This window comes from Myxocyprinus asiaticus, chromosome 27 (genome assembly GCF_019703515.2).
Source record: "Myxocyprinus asiaticus isolate MX2 ecotype Aquarium Trade chromosome 27, UBuf_Myxa_2, whole genome shotgun sequence".
NCBI lineage: Eukaryota > Metazoa > Chordata > Actinopteri > Cypriniformes > Catostomidae > Myxocyprinus > Myxocyprinus asiaticus.
Genome location: NC_059370.1, coordinates 39166762 through 39184688, shown reverse-complemented (window position 1 = coordinate 39184688; position 17927 = coordinate 39166762). Strand labels below are relative to the sequence as shown.

The window sequence follows — 17927 nt, the reverse complement described above, 5'->3', positions numbered from 1 at the left end:
AGTGGCTTTTTCTTTGCAATTCTTCCCATAAGGCCTGCACCCCTGAGTCTTCTCTTTACTGTTGTACATGAAACTGGTGTTGAGCGGGTAGAATTCAATGAAGCTGTCAGCTGAGGACATATGAGCTGTCTATTTCTCAAATTACAGACTCTGATGTACTTATCCTCTTGTTTAGTTGTACATCTGGGCTTTCCACATCTCTTTCTGTCCTTGTTAGAGCCAGTTGTCCTTTGTCTTTGAAGACTGTAGTGTACACCTTTGTATGAAATCTTCAGTTTTTTGGCAATTTCAAGCATTGTATAGCCTTCATTCCTCAAAACAACGATTGACTGATGAGTTTCTAGAGAAAGCTGTTTCTTTTTTACCATTTTTGACCTAATATTGACCTTAAGACATGCCAGTCTATTGCATACTGTGACAACTCAAAAACGAACACAAAGACAATGTTAAGCTTCATTTAATGAATCAAACAGCTTTCAGCAATGTTTGATATAATGACAAGTGATTTTCTAGTACCAAATTAGCAATTTAGCATGATTACTCAAGGATAAGGTGTTGGAGTGATGGCTGCTGGAAATGGGGCCTGTTTAGATTTGATCAAAAATGACTTTTTTCAAATAGTGATGGTGCTGTTTTTTACATCAGTAATGTCCTGACTATACTTTGTGATCAGTTCAATGCCACTTTGGTGAATTAAAGTACCAATTTCCTTCTGAAACAGCAAAAATCTGTACATTATTCCAAACTTTCGGCCACCAGTGTAATTATATATATATATATATATATATATATATATATATATATACTGTATATATTTCACCAGATGAGGTATAATGAGGAATAAAATGTATAATTCTTCACGAGATGTGAAGTTGGGGACATGATGTTTGTGCTGAAGGGGCACATTTATGATATATTCACTTTTTTTATTTCTGCATGCCCTCACTTCAAAATAGAACACTTGCTTATGTAAATCAAAATAACAAAATATGCAAAGAAGTGAGGATAAATATATGGATGAAAATTGTCAATAATGAAAAATTTTGATACAGCAAGTCCCCATGTGATTGTTTTTATTTCACTTCTAGAGGCAGCTAGTTATAAAGTAGGACCAAACCATTCTAACTAGAATTGTCTAGCGCCCACCACAGAGGAACATGGAGGATTAAAAAAATAAATACTATCGGCAACCATTCGGCATACATTTTAACCGAAGGTTCCAAAGAGCATCGATCGACACCAATTGGTAAAACCGATAGATGTCTACTTCTACCCTGAAGTACAATGTAAATACCATGGTATGTGAAATTACCAACTGATACCACCACTGTACCATGGTATCACTGCAGTACTTTTTTGTAAACAAAAGAATTTAGGTTAAAATGTTTAATATATATATATATATATATATATATATATATATATATATATATTGATTATTGTTGATCCAAAATAAAAATAAAAATAAAAACTTTAAATCTCTATATAATGTTATGGCTGGCTGCCTCAAATGAAATAACTGCATGTTGTTGATAATTCTGTGACATCACTGAACAAATGAACAGAACTTATAAAGGGCTTGACCCATTTACAATTAGGCCTCTTCTTAATGAAGTAAACCAGCTAATTAACAAAGACAGTGCTGATTAAAAACACAAATAATTAGAGTGAGAACAATTAGAGGACAAACACATACAAACACGTATTTTAGGAGACAGAATATTTAGAAAACATGGAAACAAAATTGACTATTTCATTTTTCAGAATGAATGTCCTTGGTGTTACTGTGCACAATTAATATCAGAGCATTATTGAAAAGGAACAAATGTTTGCTTACATAACTCTCCATCAAAATGACTAACTTTCTCCACCTTTTGATGTAACCATGGCCGCATGGGCGGAGAAAAATAATATTGACCAATAATATCACAGTCTACTTTCTACAAGCCAATCAAATCCTGCTGGATGAAATCAAGCCCCGCTCCACATTTTTACCCACTGAAAATTACTGTTTGTTTAACTCAGAAATACGTCACAAAATGAAAGGTAGACACATTTCGAATGCCGTTTCATTTTGTTTCGAAAACATTTGGGTCTTTGACATTTTGTCCTACGAGAAAGATTTTCTGACAAAAAAGTTCTTACATCACTGATATCAAATGATCTTCATCACTGAAGTCAAAGAAACGAACCTGCGTGAGCTCCTCAATAATGCCACGCTGCTCACTGATTTGGAGGCGAAGATACTCGAATTCCTGTTGCTCATGGGCGTGACTGAGGTCCGTTAGAGAGCTGTGCTTTTTCAGCACACCCTGCTGGCAGTTCTGCTGCGATTTCTCCTTCTAACAGAAACAGAGATGAGTGTTATAAATTCTGAGTGTCCGTTTGTGTATGCAGTACAGTCGATGAGTGTTTAAATGACATGCTAGGGTACAACAGTGCTAAAGGCACCCCTTAAGGAAATGTAGCTTTTTTCATGGTCACAAAATGTATCAAGGTCAAAAAATGATGGAGCAACATAATTTGTTAAGAATAATAGCAGAAGACTGTTTCGATTAAAATTCAGTTTTTTATTTTTTATTTTCTCCCCAATTTGAAATGTCCAATTCCCAATGCGCTCTAAGTCCTCGTGGTGGCGTAGTGACTTGCCTCAATCCAGGTGGTGGAGGATGAATCTCAGTTGCCTCTGCGTCTGAGACCGACAATCTGCACATCTTATCACGTGGCTTGTTGAGCGCGTTACTGCGGAGACATAGCGCGTGTGGAGGCTTCACGTTATTCTCCGCGGCATCCACGCACAACTCACCACGCGCCCCATCAAGAGCGAACCACATTATAGCGACCACGAGGAGGTTACCCCATGTGAATCTACCCTCCCTAGTAACTGGGCCAGTTTGATTGCTTAGGAGACCTGGCTGGAGTTACTCAGCACACCCTGAATTCAAACTCGCGACTCCAGGGGTGGCAGTTAGCGTCTTTACTCGCTGAGCTAACCAGCCCCCCTAAAATTCAGTTTTTATAAAAAGCTGGTGAAGAAGCTTTTTACCCCACACTTGTGGTAAAAGGCTCCCTCACTTGGGGTAAAAGTCTCCCTCAATTGGGGTAAAAGGCTCCCTCACTCGGGGTAAAAGGCTCCCTCACTTGGGGTAAAAGGCTCCATCAATTGAGGTAAAAGGCTCCCTCACTTGGGGTAAAAGGCTCCCTCACTTGGGGTAAAAGGCCCCTACTGGGTTTAAAGTGATATTGTGCAGATATGGGGCAATAGTTATAGTGCAAAATTTGTCAACTAATGCAAATAATTTTGAGACACCAAGATGCTTTTTTTGAGTAACAAATTAACATGATGCTAACTCAAAGCAACTACTTCAGAAAAAAGTCAACCATGTCCTGTAAATTTCAAACACATTTGGCATTTTATTACATCTTAAGTATTCTATAAACAAAATAATTTCTATTATGATTGGATGAGTCAATGTGAGCCCACTTTGAACATTTTTCATAACAAATCTATTCGCCCCACTTTAAAAAAACATGTGTTTAATAGGAACTTTAGCCATTGCAACAGGGGGGCTTTTTACCCCAAATGCTATCCTTACACTTATTGGACAGTTATTGAAAAATGTTTGATTTAATGATCTCATACCTAACTGAACATGATAAATTAGTATTTTGTTTCAAAAGAAATGTGTTAATTTCAGGGATTTTCATTAGCTACATAAATCTGCAACATTTAAAAAAATATTAAAAATGAGATCAAATTGCCTCAAAATCAATCTTTAGACACCACACGCAAAGATCTCATGGAACAGGAAACTTTTGCAGTGCATAGTGACAAACAGGTGTTTAGGAAATGTGCTGTGGTAGTTTTTGTTGCTATTTAGTTTTTTGGGAGAAAATAAAATCAATGGAGCCATTTACCCCGTGGAGCCTTTAGCCCCGTTGTAACCTATATTACATGTTATCGTTACATTACTTCCCACTTTTTCACTTTGCATTCATATTCATAACAGAAATGAATTGTGAAAGCAGTTTCATATTGCTTCCCACCAGTTCAGCGTTCTCTCTGCTGAGCATCTTCAGTTTGTCTTCCATGCGCTGTAGCGTCTGCTGAAGTTCATCAGTCTTTTTATGCAACCGTTTATTCTTCTCCACGAGTGGCTTCATCTCTCCGTCTGTCTCTCGCACACGTTTAAGCTACAACAGAAAGAGACCAGTCGACATACAAGCTGGTTGCTTTTACTTTGACAAAGCCATTTGTACAGGATTCCTATTTGAAATCCTACCATGTGTATTTTACTATAAATTTCAGCATAACACAAAATTCCCAAAAAGACTCTTATGATAAGATAAAATGTCTGTGCAGGACATCAAAATGAATATAAAAATAATCTTTGAGGATTTCAAAATGCCTATAGCTCCACTTGTGTTTCCTTTAAATGTCTAGGCAGCGATAAAACATAATAATTATTCCAATCCATTTCAGGTTGGGATCTGTTAAATATGACAGAATATGCAATAGGAGATCCTGCTGGATAAACTGCAAATTCCTTCTGGATATTTTGAATACTACCTTATGTGTGTGTACATGGCCTTAGTTCAAGTCTATGTTTATGTACCAGTTCATTCCTCTCATCTGATAGTAATGTATTTCTGTCTTCTAGTTTTCTGATGACGGCCTGCAGCTCAGCGATCTTCAGCTGAAACCTGCGCACATCCCTCTCATCCACTTCCTATAAACACATGGATAAACATGATTTATTGTGTGATGATACATTACTGTTTGTCTGCAGCATGCAGGAAAAGGTCTCTGAAATGTTCTTCATGAACTAATAAATGCTAATGATATAAAAGCTTTTAGTCAGCTGTTTCTGATCACATATGGAACAAAACAGACCTGGTTAATGACAGAGTCAGTGTTCTCCCCAAGGGAAGGCACCACCTCTCTTTTTGGACTCCCATGATTTCGCTCTGATTCCACTCTCTGCAGCAGCAGCCGCTGTGTCTGTCCTGCCTGCACGCCGAGCTCTTTTTCCAGGGACTGCACCATACGATCTCTGCCTTTCAACTCCTCCATCTGACACAAACACAAGAATGCATCAGACCAAACATGCTTTTGTGGAACATTTGACCAAACTGTAACTAGGGATGTACCGATACCACTTTTTAATCGGATGATACAGATCCCGAACTGCTACCAATGTTGTTTATTCTTCATTAGTTTATATAGAATATCTATAGCTCACTGTGTGGAACTAATTGTGGATACTCATTTATATGAAGAAAAAAAAAAAAAAACTCCACAAACCTCTAACTAAATATTATTTCAATATAAATGTGTAGCCTATGAAGAAAAACTTCACTGTTAACTGGTCTACGTGATAGTACAGCAGCAAAATGAACAGTAATTCCAGTTAAATCCTTCAGCAGGAAAGAAGCCAGTTCTCTTTTTAATCTCTTTTAAATATTATTGTAGCTTGTAAACGAATAATAATAATAATAATAATATATTATTATTATTATTTATATATTTACTTTTATAAATGTATTATACAATAGTATTATATATTCAGTCATGCCTTTTTAAATTTAAAACCCTCTAGCTTTTATTTTGACGGTCGGAACACTCCAGGAAGTCCTTTGAGTGTATGTGTATGTGTGTTTAGCCTAGTTCATAGTTGTTTAAATAAGCTTCTTATTCAGAATGCTCTTTCGGTGCCATTCTCTACGCATGTTCTAAGCGAACCAAACTATTATCGAACTAACATCTACATCCGAAATGTTGTTCATGTGGAGCGCTCACATATTGTATAGGGTACAACAGGGCTAAAGGCCCCTCCGGTGTAAAAGGCACATTTAATTTAAAATCACAAAATAGTACAAATAAAAATACATATAAAAAAAATTACCACAGGACTTTCCTTAACATCTGTTTGTCACTATGCAATTAAAAATTCCCTGATCCATGAGATCAATTCATGCAATGTCTAAAAGTTGATTCTGAGGTAATTTGATATCATTTTTAATCATTTTTAAAATGTTGTAAATTTAATCTGAGAATCCCTGAAATTATCACACTTATTTGTTATTTTCAGTTTTGTTCAAGATGATTCAATAATAATAAATGTAATAACTGTCCAATTAAAATGAAAGGACAGTATTTGGGGTAAAAAGCCCCTCTGTTGCAGGGGCTAAAGGCACAGTATTTTTCTAATGTGGGGGGAATTGTTATGAAGAATGTTTAAAGTAGGCTCACATTGACTGATCCAATCACAATGGAGATTAATTTGTTTATAGAATGCTTGAGATGTAATGAAATATCAATTGAGATAGAAATGAACAAGAAACTATGCACACTTTTCTAAAGTAGTAATTTTGAATAGTCAGTTAATTTAATTGTTAGTCATCTTGCTGTCTCTAAAGTATTTGCTTAAGTTGACAAATTGTGCCCTATAACAATTGCCCCGGTATCTACACTATATCACTTTAGCCCCCCTGGGGGCCTTTTACCCCAAGTGAGGGGGACTTTTACCCTGGTCTCATTTTCTTTTCTTTTTTTATGAATTTTATTCAAAACAACCTTTTAGTACTTTGTACCTTTGTACTACGGTTATTTTTTATTATTTTTTTCACACAATTTATGTTGCTCCATCAATTTTCAATAAAAATAAATGTATTTCTCAAACCTTGATACACTCTGTGACCAGAAACCCATTGTGCCCTACCACTCTGAGAGCTGAAAACATCATGATAGCCCTGCACGTGCTATGAGTGTGTCAACAGAACAGCGCACATTTAGTGAAACACGCTGCACATGCAGACTATATATTTATTAATTAAATGCAGCCTTTTGCAATTCAAAAAGCTATCATTTGTCTTAGAGAGACTTTGAAAAAAATGTGGTCATATGGACTAATTTAATGGTGCTTTTACTGTTCTTTTATGTCATTTTTGGAGCTTGACAGTAACGAGCATGATTAACACACAGTATCGGATTTGGGTTGGGCTTGTCGGTCCGATACCCTATCTGGTTAAAAACGTCAGTATCGGAGTAGATACCAGCATCCCTAACTGTAACATTAGGCTATTAGGTCAAACTTAATTCATTTCATACTGTTCTATGTTTTAAAGAATAGCTGAATCCACATTTGCATACTATCCAACCTAAATATTATGCAAGATTAGAATTAGGGGCCGTTTACACGACAACGTTTTCAACTAAAAACGGACCATTTTTTATGCGTTTTGGCTGTTCTTTTACACGACAATGGCGTTTTGGGCCTGAAAACGCAAACTTTCGAAAACAGGTTTCAAAGTGCAAGTTTTTGAAAACGATTCCGTTATCGTCTCCATGTAAACATACAAAAACGCGAATTTGTGAAAACTATGACATCATGCACACGCGTATTACGTGTTCAGTCTATAGGCATGCGTGCGAGTATTTCAAAACAACGCGCGAGACATTCGAAACTACAATGGCGGACTACAGGACTGTGTTTGTGCTGCTCAATTTTGAGATTATTGACACTTCTCCAGCAAAGCAATTGTAGTAATAAAGCAACCTCATCGTCCGTCCAGACAAAATTGCTCGATGCTTTCGCCATCTTCATTGTTTGTATTCACCGCTCTGTGGAAGAATGCTTATATGAGCAGGCGCGTAGTATTTTTTTACAAAGTGACATCGCCAACTACTGGCCTGGCATGCATAATACAGCGTTTTTAGTCGTTTTCTTGGATCCGCGTGAACGGGGATCGTTTTGACAACGTTGTTGTCTGTACGCGAAACTTTTCAAAAACGCAAAGGAAAGACTTTTCCGTTTTTAGTACATCGTTGTCGTGTAAACGTACCCTTAGTGTGTCCCTAGTATGTTGAAAAACGTACCAAAAGTGCTTAGACTCTTTCAGGTGGATTGTCAAAGTGAATGTCAGTGCTTTTTTGGCTAATATATCCCAGAACCCAAATATAAATATTAGTGAGGAACGTGAGGCCACAACTGGCACAGCAGTTGTTAAATGTATGAACTTACAAGTATTAATGAAATTTATTGTAATAAATTTAGCTAGATGTTAACGATTGCATGGAAACAGTACACAACAAAGGGGTTTGTGATATCATTATTTAACACTCTCAAAAGTATGCCTTGTCTGCAGTTTTGGGTGTAATCTGAATACAAAGTAATTAGTTACAGTTTCTTAGATAATACTTACTGTTATCTAATTTGTCAAAAGTAGTATAATGCATTACATTTTTAATTCTAGTAATCAGATTAGTTACTGAATTTTAAGTAAGTTAATTACTTAAGTACATTTTTAAAACAGTATTATGTAGAATTTAAAATGACAATGAACAAGGAGGAAATATAGACATTATTTTGAATTCGTTGAGCAAAAACAAAAACAAAATATTTCTGTGAAACATGTTTTAGTAAGTAACTTAAAAGTAATTAGTAACGTGTTTACTTCTTTGATAAAGTAATCAGTAAAATATACTGATTACAATTTTTACAGAAGTATTTGGTAACATATAGTGGATTACTTTTTTAGTAACTTCCCCAACACTGATTGTCAGTTCTTTTACTGCATAGTTTCATCCATCCATCTTACCAATCTCCTGATTTCTCTCTCGCTCTCTCGTTTAATTCTCTGGATAACGTCCTGGTGAGCTTGATGGGCAACTCTGAGATCTGCGGCTTTGGCCCTGTCCGCCTGCACGGCATTAGCCAGCGCCTCCTCCGCCTGTCGCCGTGACATCTTCGCCTCCTGCAGCTCCTGTGTGAACCTGAGTTTCTCGGCCTCGTAGCTCTTGCGGGCTTCCTCTCGTACCTCCTCCTTCAGGGCGTTCCGTAGTTCGCTGCTGGCTCCATCCCGGAACACGCACACCAGTGCCTGCAGCCGAGCCAGTTCGGTCTCCCTGAGGCGTGCCGCCCGGGCCAGCTCGGCCTCGTGCTGCCGGGACAGGCTCTCTCGCGCTGCCACGACCTCCCTCTGCTTCTCCTCATGGAGTTTGACACGGAGTTCAGTGAGAGCGACCGAGTGCTTGTGCTGCTCTGTCTCGCGCAGCGCCCTCAATTCTTGCAAGCGTTCCCGTAATTTGCCCACCTAGTAAGTTAGAGACAAGATGTCGGCATTGACTCATTTCAATGAAAGATGCCAAAAAGAAACAGCAACAATCAAAAATGTCCTAGAAACCTAAAGACAAATTCTTTTATAAAATTAATAAAATAACTTGGGGGCTGACAGACAAATAAAGTTAAGGCATGAATTACAGTGTTTTTTTTTTTAAGACTTTTAAGACATTACAGACATTACAGCATAATCTTCAGTAAAGCTGCTTTGAACCATGTATATTGTGAAAAGTAGAGGTCAACAGATAGTGGGTTTTGCAGATACCAATAACTAAGGTGGTGGGAAAGGCCAATAACCGATTAATTTGCCAATGGTTTTTAAAATTGATTTATAGAATGTCAAAAAAACACTCACTATCCTTACTATGACGGGCACAGACAAAGAGTCCTAAATGTATAAAATCCCAGACGCAGTTCATTGTTCGGATGCAGTTCATTGTTCAACCAAAATCCCCAAAATAACCAGGAAAAATGAAGATCTGGTGCATAACACTGGACTTTTAAGTATAAACAAGCCCGAAACACAATGAAGAAATTATGAAAAAATTATCTGCAACTACCGCCATTGATTTTTGCTGATAACGACAGTTCCAAAAAGCAACTATCGGCACTAATTAATTGGCAAAACCGATATATCGGTCTACCTCTAGCGAAAAGTGCTATACAAATAAAAATGACTTGACAAAAAAAAACACTAAACCCTTCAACTCTCTTTTTAATCTGCCCAAGTATTCAAACAATATAACCTTCAAGCTTCAAATGTCTGTTCAAACTGCCCAAATATTCAAACTACGTAAGGCCTAAACAACCTTCAACAATTCAAGATCATTTGTCACGACTTTCTGCTTCATGATTTTTTGCTTCTGATTTTAAAAACTCCCTGATATTTCCAGGTTTTCTGCGACCGTGGAAACCCTGTAAATCATGCACATGTAGGCCTATAACACAGAAATGCAAGTCTTGACTTAGCTGAAGCCAAAATTCATTTCATGAATGTATTTCTTTTCTCTATTTTCAAACTGTCATTATATTTTGTCAATATTTTGTAACCTTCCGGTTTAATAGAGAGAGTGAGTGAGTGAGTGAGTGAGTGAGAGAGACAGAGAGAGAGAGAGAGAGAGAGAGAGAGAGAGAGAGAGAGAAAGAAAATGTGGGGATGCAATAAGCTGTAAATAAAGAATGAAATGTACTAGTCTGACCTGGCAATACAATACAATACTTGCATTACACTACAATAGGCTCTTTTATTTCTTTGTAATTCCACTGTTTCTACTATTTATGTTTATGTCCAAAAGTAAGTTTGCATCATTTGATTATGTGCAATAATCCCCACTAACACCCTACACCACCACGTTTGTCCTGGCTTTATACAGCAGCATTGAGCTTTTCCATTGTTTGACTCTTTCAAAGACTGTGGCAAGTTCTCTTTTACAACATGTACCAGTGATTGCTTCATAGATAGGCATAATGTATAATTACTCAATCAGTTGATTTTAAGAACAAATGGTCATGACAAGCTTATTCTTCTGGGAATGCATTACAGAAACTTCCTATCTTCAGTATCTTAAATTAAGATCTGCAAATTCAAAGTAGACAAAATAAGATGTTTCTGTAATACAGCCCCTGGTTTACACGTACACAAGAAAACATATTAAAGGGATAGTTCACCCAAAAAAGAAAATTCTGTCATCATTTCCTCACCTTCTTGTTCTTACAAACCTAATAGATGTTAGGCAGAATGTTGGCCTCAGGCACCATTCACTTTCATGGTATGTTTTCTTCCAGACAATGGAAGTGAATGGTGACTGAGGCTGTCATTCTGCCTAACTTCTCCTTTTGGTGTTCCATGAAGGAAAGAAAGTCAGATGGGTGGTTTGAAACAACATTAGGAAAAAAAAAAAAAAAACTATTTTTGGGTGTACTATCCCTTTAAATATAGTAAATAAATTGGCTTTACCTTGCCTTTCTCCTGCTGCAGTTCATTCTGTACATCACCCAATCGGCTCTTCAGCTCTTCATTGGCTGCCTGTAGAGTCTCCATTTCCTGTTTCCCTCTGCTCTTTTTGGGAGGCAGGGCCAAGGTAGGCGTGGTCGCAGCCATCGTCCCGTGTTGCAGATTTACTAGTCAAATCCACACTTCTACAGTCAAATCTCATGCTAAACCTTTGAGACTAGAAATCAAATTCACTGCCAATGTCATCTTCCTCTTCTTCAGTTGCCTTGAATCTGGAAACAGAGACAGTCAGTCATTAAATTTGACATTAAAACTGACTACTGACTACACACACACAGTTGTTCCACTTGGTAAGAGTGAGGGCGTTACCCTTACACATGCTCACAAAGCCACAGTTAACATAAACAATCGTACACACACTGCCCTGGACACTCACTTGTACCATTTGTTCACTGGAATTTGGCTCCCATGTGTTTGGCATGTTTGGGACTCCACCTATAGGGGCCTCATGGTACTACTTATAGTTTCAAGCACAATATGGTTCAAACGTGAAGTTCAAAGCAGAACTTTGTCATATTGGAAGAAGACCATGATCTTTTCACATAGACCACCTGCAAAAAAAACTGGATATCTGAATCTTCTTGATAATATCTTGTGTTTGTTTTGCTCTAATTTATATATTTGTAAAATGAAAGGGGTCTGTCATTACAGGGCTCAACAATAAGGATTTTCTCTGCGAGTTAATATATTTATTTCAATTTCATCTGTCAAATTTTATTTACAAAAGAAATGCAAGATACAACTTATAATTTTAGACTCTTAATTTGTAAGGATAACACAAATTTTACAGCTATAATGCAATTCCATGAAAGCCATAGATTCATAAACATGCTTTTTTGCTTAAAATGTTCAATGGCTGAACCTTGTGATAGGCTAGTAACTTTACAACAAGTGGAAGATGTTCAGTGTTTCAAACCAGTGGTGTGGCAGAACATCAGACAAGCAGAGCCTACTAAATTCCTTGATTTAATCTAAGACTCTGGATAAAAACAGAATATCCATAAAACTTAATTAAACTCAAATTAAGCAGGGGTTTATATTGACCTCAGTGTGACATTAATAAACTGCTCCAAAAGTACACAGACTCTATCTAAAGCACAGATTAATGCCAAGATGCCAAAATACCTCTTATCTGAAGAATGAAAAAGGGTACAGCGCAATTTAGGGGGGGGATTTCACCAGATGGCAAAGACAAAAACTACAAGTGGCTATTTTTTTCTATTTAGTCTCCACAACAACTCATCTGCATCTGGAGCGTAGTTCAGTTTCTCTGAGAAAATGACATTTCGTAATGATGTTATCCGTTCCAACATGTTTTTGTTGTTGTTGTTGTTGTTGTTTTTTTTTTAAGTAAAATGACATCAAACCAGAGGTTTACAAAAACCAGTAGAAAATGTGAAAAAGTTGAACATTTGCTAAATATATCTACCACGCACACACATACACACACATATGGCTACCAGATGTCCAGCCAGTCACAGGGGTTTACCAGCATTCTGCAGGAACATTTTACAGGAAAAAAAAAAAAAACATTAAAAGCCGAGTTGAACACCAAATTCACATAGAGAGACTATGCAAGCAAAGAAAGGTGTTGCGACCAGAAACACATTGCGTCAGCATCGTGGGAGACCTGAGTTTGAATCCTGCATTTAAACCAGTAAGAAATTGCATTCGCATAATCAGAGACCAGTTACTCCACTGACGGTTAGGTTTAGGTTTGGGGTTTGGGGTTTGGGTGGGTTCAGTTTATAAAACATGCATTCCTCTTCTTCACTGTATTACAGCCTGTACAGCTGAAAACAACTCGCTTCATAATCACAACTTGCTGTTGGCGCCCCTCCGTGGACATTTCACATGGAAAATGGAGCTCACACGTGCCCATACGCCCAACAACACTTAACACTTTGGCCACTGGAGGCAGTGTTTCAAATTTTGGAAAGCATAGACCGATTTCAGCTAAAGAAAAGTCAACCTACTGTTTCCGATTTCACTGTGAGATCAGTCTGAGCTAGCACAAGCACACTTTTTCACCAAAACATTTCATAAAAAGACATTTGTTAGCCTTTAAATGAAACAATAAAAACTAGATATACTGTTTAAAATAAAGACAAAAGTATTTGGACACACATATTGCAATCTACTAGGTCACCAGGGTGAACTTGAGGGGAACAGACTTCATAGGTATCTAATTGCAAAATTGGCTCAGAAAATGTAAGTTATAGCTCCAAGAAAAGTTCTAGCATAATTTGTCTGCAGATGCCACATGGTTTGCAATTTTGTATTCTAATGCATATACATTTTTAAGTGTCCAAATACCTTTTATCTGTATATGAGGCTGCACTACCTGTACATATGCAAAGCAAATTTACCATTTTACTACAGAACTTTATAAGTATTCTGCCCTAGGAACACATAACAAACCAAAACACAACCAATATGAGAGCAGAATCTGATTAAAATTATACATTGTTCAACTCTTTTGTGGACTTTTGAAACTTTTAATAGCCCTGACATCTTAAGAACTTGCATAACCCCATAATCTAAATGGCTGAGGTATAAAACAGCTGAGTGTTATCTCAGCACATTCAAATGATTGAAGCAGCTCATTGGTCATGGGCAAACGCATGTGATATTATAAGTCTGTGAAGTCAGATAAGCAGATATCCATTCACTTTCATAAAGACTCTCTCTATGTAGAGTTAGTTAAGAATGAAATTATTTCAGTTTGGAATATGTGTACACATGCAGGACAGGTTTGAAGCAATAAGGGAAGTTTTGTAAGGGTGTAATAGTTGTGTTGACAATGTAAACACTACCGTGTATGTTTAGTTATTTGGGAAGGAGGGTTGCAGTAGTAATGTGCAACATTTGGGCACTTATTGAAGGTGCTGAACAAAATGTAGCTAATCAAATAAGAAACCTCAAACAAACTCCAGCACACAAATACACACCCAACAATAAAAAATATGCATACACCCACTTACACACAACCAACCTGACACTACAATAAGTCCAACACTTGGTTCAGCACTTGATTGTCAGACATTTCAATCACTCACTTGCAGGTAGATTTGGCAAACTTAAGGGGCATTCACACTAGGCTTTCAGCAAGCAATTTGTACTTTTGTTTGGATGACGTATCAGTCCAGAATATTCTATTTAAAATGTTATTGTTTCCTGACTTTCCTGCAACAATAAAATACGCAGCTTTGAAATATGTTTTCTTTGTATTTAGCCAAGAGGTCAGTGTGAGTTTTCACTTTTCTATTGGTCACGTGTCCTCTCGTCATACGGTTTCGCTTGTCAGAGTTTGCCAACTTGACCTCTTATACGCAACGGAGTACATTTCTTTGCATTAGCTTGCGTTACCGGTCTCCTGCATTCGGATACGTTGGAATGGGAGTGAATGAAGTGCAAAGTGTTCTGTGACTGCCGCTTTACTGACCATTACAAAGTTTTCCATAGAAACCATAGGCTCTATCAAAATACCATATATTCGCATTCTTCATGCATATCGCCATCTACTAGACTGTTGTGCAAATATGGTTTATTTATTCTTTTTCTTCCCTTTAGGGCTGTTTGAATGTAGATTCACAGTAAAAAGAACTTAAATATTGATCTGTTTCTCACCCACACCTATCATATAGGTACTGAAGACATGGATTTATCCACGGAAGTCGAATGTATTACTTTTATGCTTCATTTCTGTGCTTTTTGGAGCTTCAAAGTTCTGTTCACAATTCACTTGCATTGTATGGTCCAACAGAGATGAGATATTCTTCTAAAAATCTTTGTTTGTGTTCTGCAGAAGAAAGAAAGTCATCTGGGATGGGATGAGGGCGAGTAAATAATGAAAGAATTTTCCTTTATGGGTGAACTATTCCTTTAACTCGGCTGTGTAAAGACACCTTTATAAAAGGGGTGACCAGGTCCAGTCACACTTTCTTTCTCAAGGTAGGTTTATATTTGAATGTCAATTTCTGTAAAGGTACACTGGCAGCCAAAAGTTTGGAATAAAGTACAGATTTTGCGCTTATGGAAAGAACGTGGTACTTTTATTCACCAAAGTGGCATTCAACTGATCACAATGTATAGTCAGGACATTAATAACATGAAAAATTACTATTACAATTTTTTAAAAAAAGTTCAGAACTTCTTAAACTACTTCAAAGAGTTCTCATCAAAAAATCCTCCACGTGCAGCAATGACAGCTTTGCAGATCCTTGGCATTCTAGCCATCAGTCTGTCCAGATACTCAGGTGACATTTCACCCCACACTTCCTGTAGCACTTGCCATAGATGTGGCTGTCTTGTCGGGCACTTCTCACGCACCTTACAGTCTAGCTGATCCCACAAAAGCCCAATGGGGTTAAGATCCATAACACTCTTTTCCAATTATCTGTTGTCCAATGTCTGTGTTTCTTTGCCCACTCTAACCTTTTATTTTTGTTTTTCTGTTTCAAAAGTGGCTTTTTCTTTGCAATTCTTCCCATAAGGCCTGCACCCCTGAGTCTTCTCTTTACTGTTGTACATGAAACTGGTGTTGAGCGGGTAGAATTCAATGAAGCTGTCAGCTGAGGACATGTGAGGCGTCTATTTCTCAAACTAGAGACTCTGATGTACTTATCCTCTTGTTTAGTTTTACATCTGGGCCTTCCACATCTCTTTCTGTCCTTGTTAGAGCCAGTTGTCCTTTGTCTTTGAAGACTGTAGTGTACACCTTTGTAGAAATCTTCAGTTTTTTGGCAATTTCAAGCATTGTATAGCCTTCACTCCTTTCTAGAGAAAGCTGTTTCTTTTTTGCCATTTTTGACCTAATATTGACCTTAAGACATGCCAGTCTATTGCATACTGTGACAACTCAAAAACAAACACAAAGACAATGTTAAGCTTCATTTAATGAATCAAACAGCTTTCAACTGTGTTTGATATAATGGCAAGTGATTTTTCTAGTACCAAATTAGCAATTTAGCATGATTACTCAAGGATAAGGTGTTGGAGTGATGGCTGCTGGAAATGGGGCCTGTCTAGATTTGATCAAATAGGACTTTTTTCAAATAGTGATGGTGCTGTTTTTTTACATCAGTAATGTCCTGACTATACTTTGTGATCAGTTGAATGCCACTTTGGTGAATAAAAGTATAAATTTCCTTCTGAAACAGCAAAATCTGTACATTATTCCAAACTTTTGGCCGCCAGTGTATATACAGTACAGTGCCTTACTGTATTGACTACAAAAAGATATTGCACATTTCCACCATTACTAGCTATCTAGGAAAAAGATAGTAGATAGTTCATTGACCTAGCATGTTGTCACATTGTATGGGGCAAGTTGTCGATGGAACTTGCCGTTAAACATCCTATTTTAGGCTCTTCAGATAAATGTCAACATAAGGATAGAATTCACAAAAAACAAAAAAACAAAATCTAATTTATCGGCATAGGCTACAAAGCAACTGCTATAGAAAACAAGCAATTATGTAATTGGCCTTTTGACTTGAAAACGGACAATATCCCCGTTCTTCCCTAAATTCACTATAACATTTCAATAATTATTTTTTACAAGCTTGGAAATCACCATTTTAAATGTCCCTGATATTGCCAGCTTTTGCATGACCGTGGGAACCCTGTGTGGTGAGTCCAGGGACACATAAGCGCGTTTGTGGAGGCTGAATTCATCAGCACCGGGCCGGCAGAACCACACCCACAGCACCAGCCATCACAGATCCAATGCAGCTAAACATCAAGATCACATATGTGGACATAACACCACGCCATATCAAACACACGGCCGGATGGCGTGATGATTGACAGCGTCGGGTTATCATGACTGACTGACAGCCGAAAGATGGAGCAATCGGCGCAAAACATCCGTCATCTGGCGTTTGAATCTGGACTGGATCTACACCGTTTACTATTCAAACCATGATGAATCGCATTAAAAGAAGAGAATATCAGGTGTTACTGTCACATACAATTTGAACAATATAAAAGCAATGAAATGAAAAATGGGTGAGGTTGCTGAGGCGATGAGAGCGATCAATAAACTCTCTGTTAAAAGTGATGAGACAATCAAATTTATTCAAAACGCACATCCACCCTTATCCAATGCACAAATTCAATAATGCATGTCTTATAATAACAGAACCTAACAGTGCATGGGTTGGCGTATCATTGATCCAGGTTATAAATGAACACCATTTGATCGTGTAATACATACTAACTTGCCGTGAGCGTCTCAGGTGTCCACGGTCGGTCCACGCAGGCCGAAAATGTGTTCCGCTATATCCACAGAAACACCCCAGGCGGCGGCATCTGACAGCAGTAGCGGAAGTGTAGATGAGGGTGGTGTGAGTGTTGATGCTGTTTTACAGTGCTGTTGATAGTATTACCGGATAGCGTTACACGAGTACCCACCACTGCACACATGCGAGAGAAATCCGACGGCGAATTTACGAATCCTACTACCGTGAAGGTTCATTTATTAATATTCATGAGCCAGGGCGTCTCTAGTAGAAGCTAAAGACCCAATATCAGCCCTGCATATTTAACATTCGTGAGCCAAGCAATCACTATTGGAAGGTCGGTCTTGCATCTTCAGCATGATGTAATTAATATTCATGAGCCAAGCCTTTCGTCATAGTAGAATTCGTAATTTCACCGGGCGGGCACACGAACATCCACGCCCACCGTGAAGGACGTAATCCTGAATTAAATTTTCATATGATTACATATTTCAATAATAGCGTTTTATACTATGATATAAATAGTAAGAAATCGATATATTTGAT

At 37.6% G+C, this 17927-nt stretch overlaps 1 protein-coding gene across 4 annotated transcripts in view; it reads right to left on the bottom strand.

The window, feature by feature from the left end:
* The window catches only part of LOC127417741 (janus kinase and microtubule-interacting protein 1-like), a 38165-nt gene extending 20498 nt beyond the window's left edge, over window positions 1-17667 (bottom strand). Inside the window, exons 1-7 of one of the 4 annotated variants that reach the window (XM_051657936.1) lie at window positions 17357-17667; window positions 11080-11348; window positions 8602-9096; window positions 4895-5074; window positions 4617-4730; window positions 4048-4194; window positions 2193-2342 (exon numbers count right to left, since the gene is read on the bottom strand). In XM_051657936.1, the coding sequence (XP_051513896.1) occupies window positions 2193-2342; window positions 4048-4194; window positions 4617-4730; window positions 4895-5074; window positions 8602-9096; window positions 11080-11223 (1230 nt within the window). In that variant the 5' untranslated portion in view covers window positions 11224-11348; window positions 17357-17667. Of the gene's footprint in view, window positions 1-2192; window positions 2343-4047; window positions 4195-4616; window positions 4731-4894; window positions 5075-8601; window positions 9097-11079; window positions 11349-17356 lie in introns of those variants that run through there. The other 3 variants (XM_051657933.1, XM_051657934.1, XM_051657935.1) reach the window with 3 other exon arrangements.
* Window positions 17668-17927: the final 260 nt, after the last annotated feature.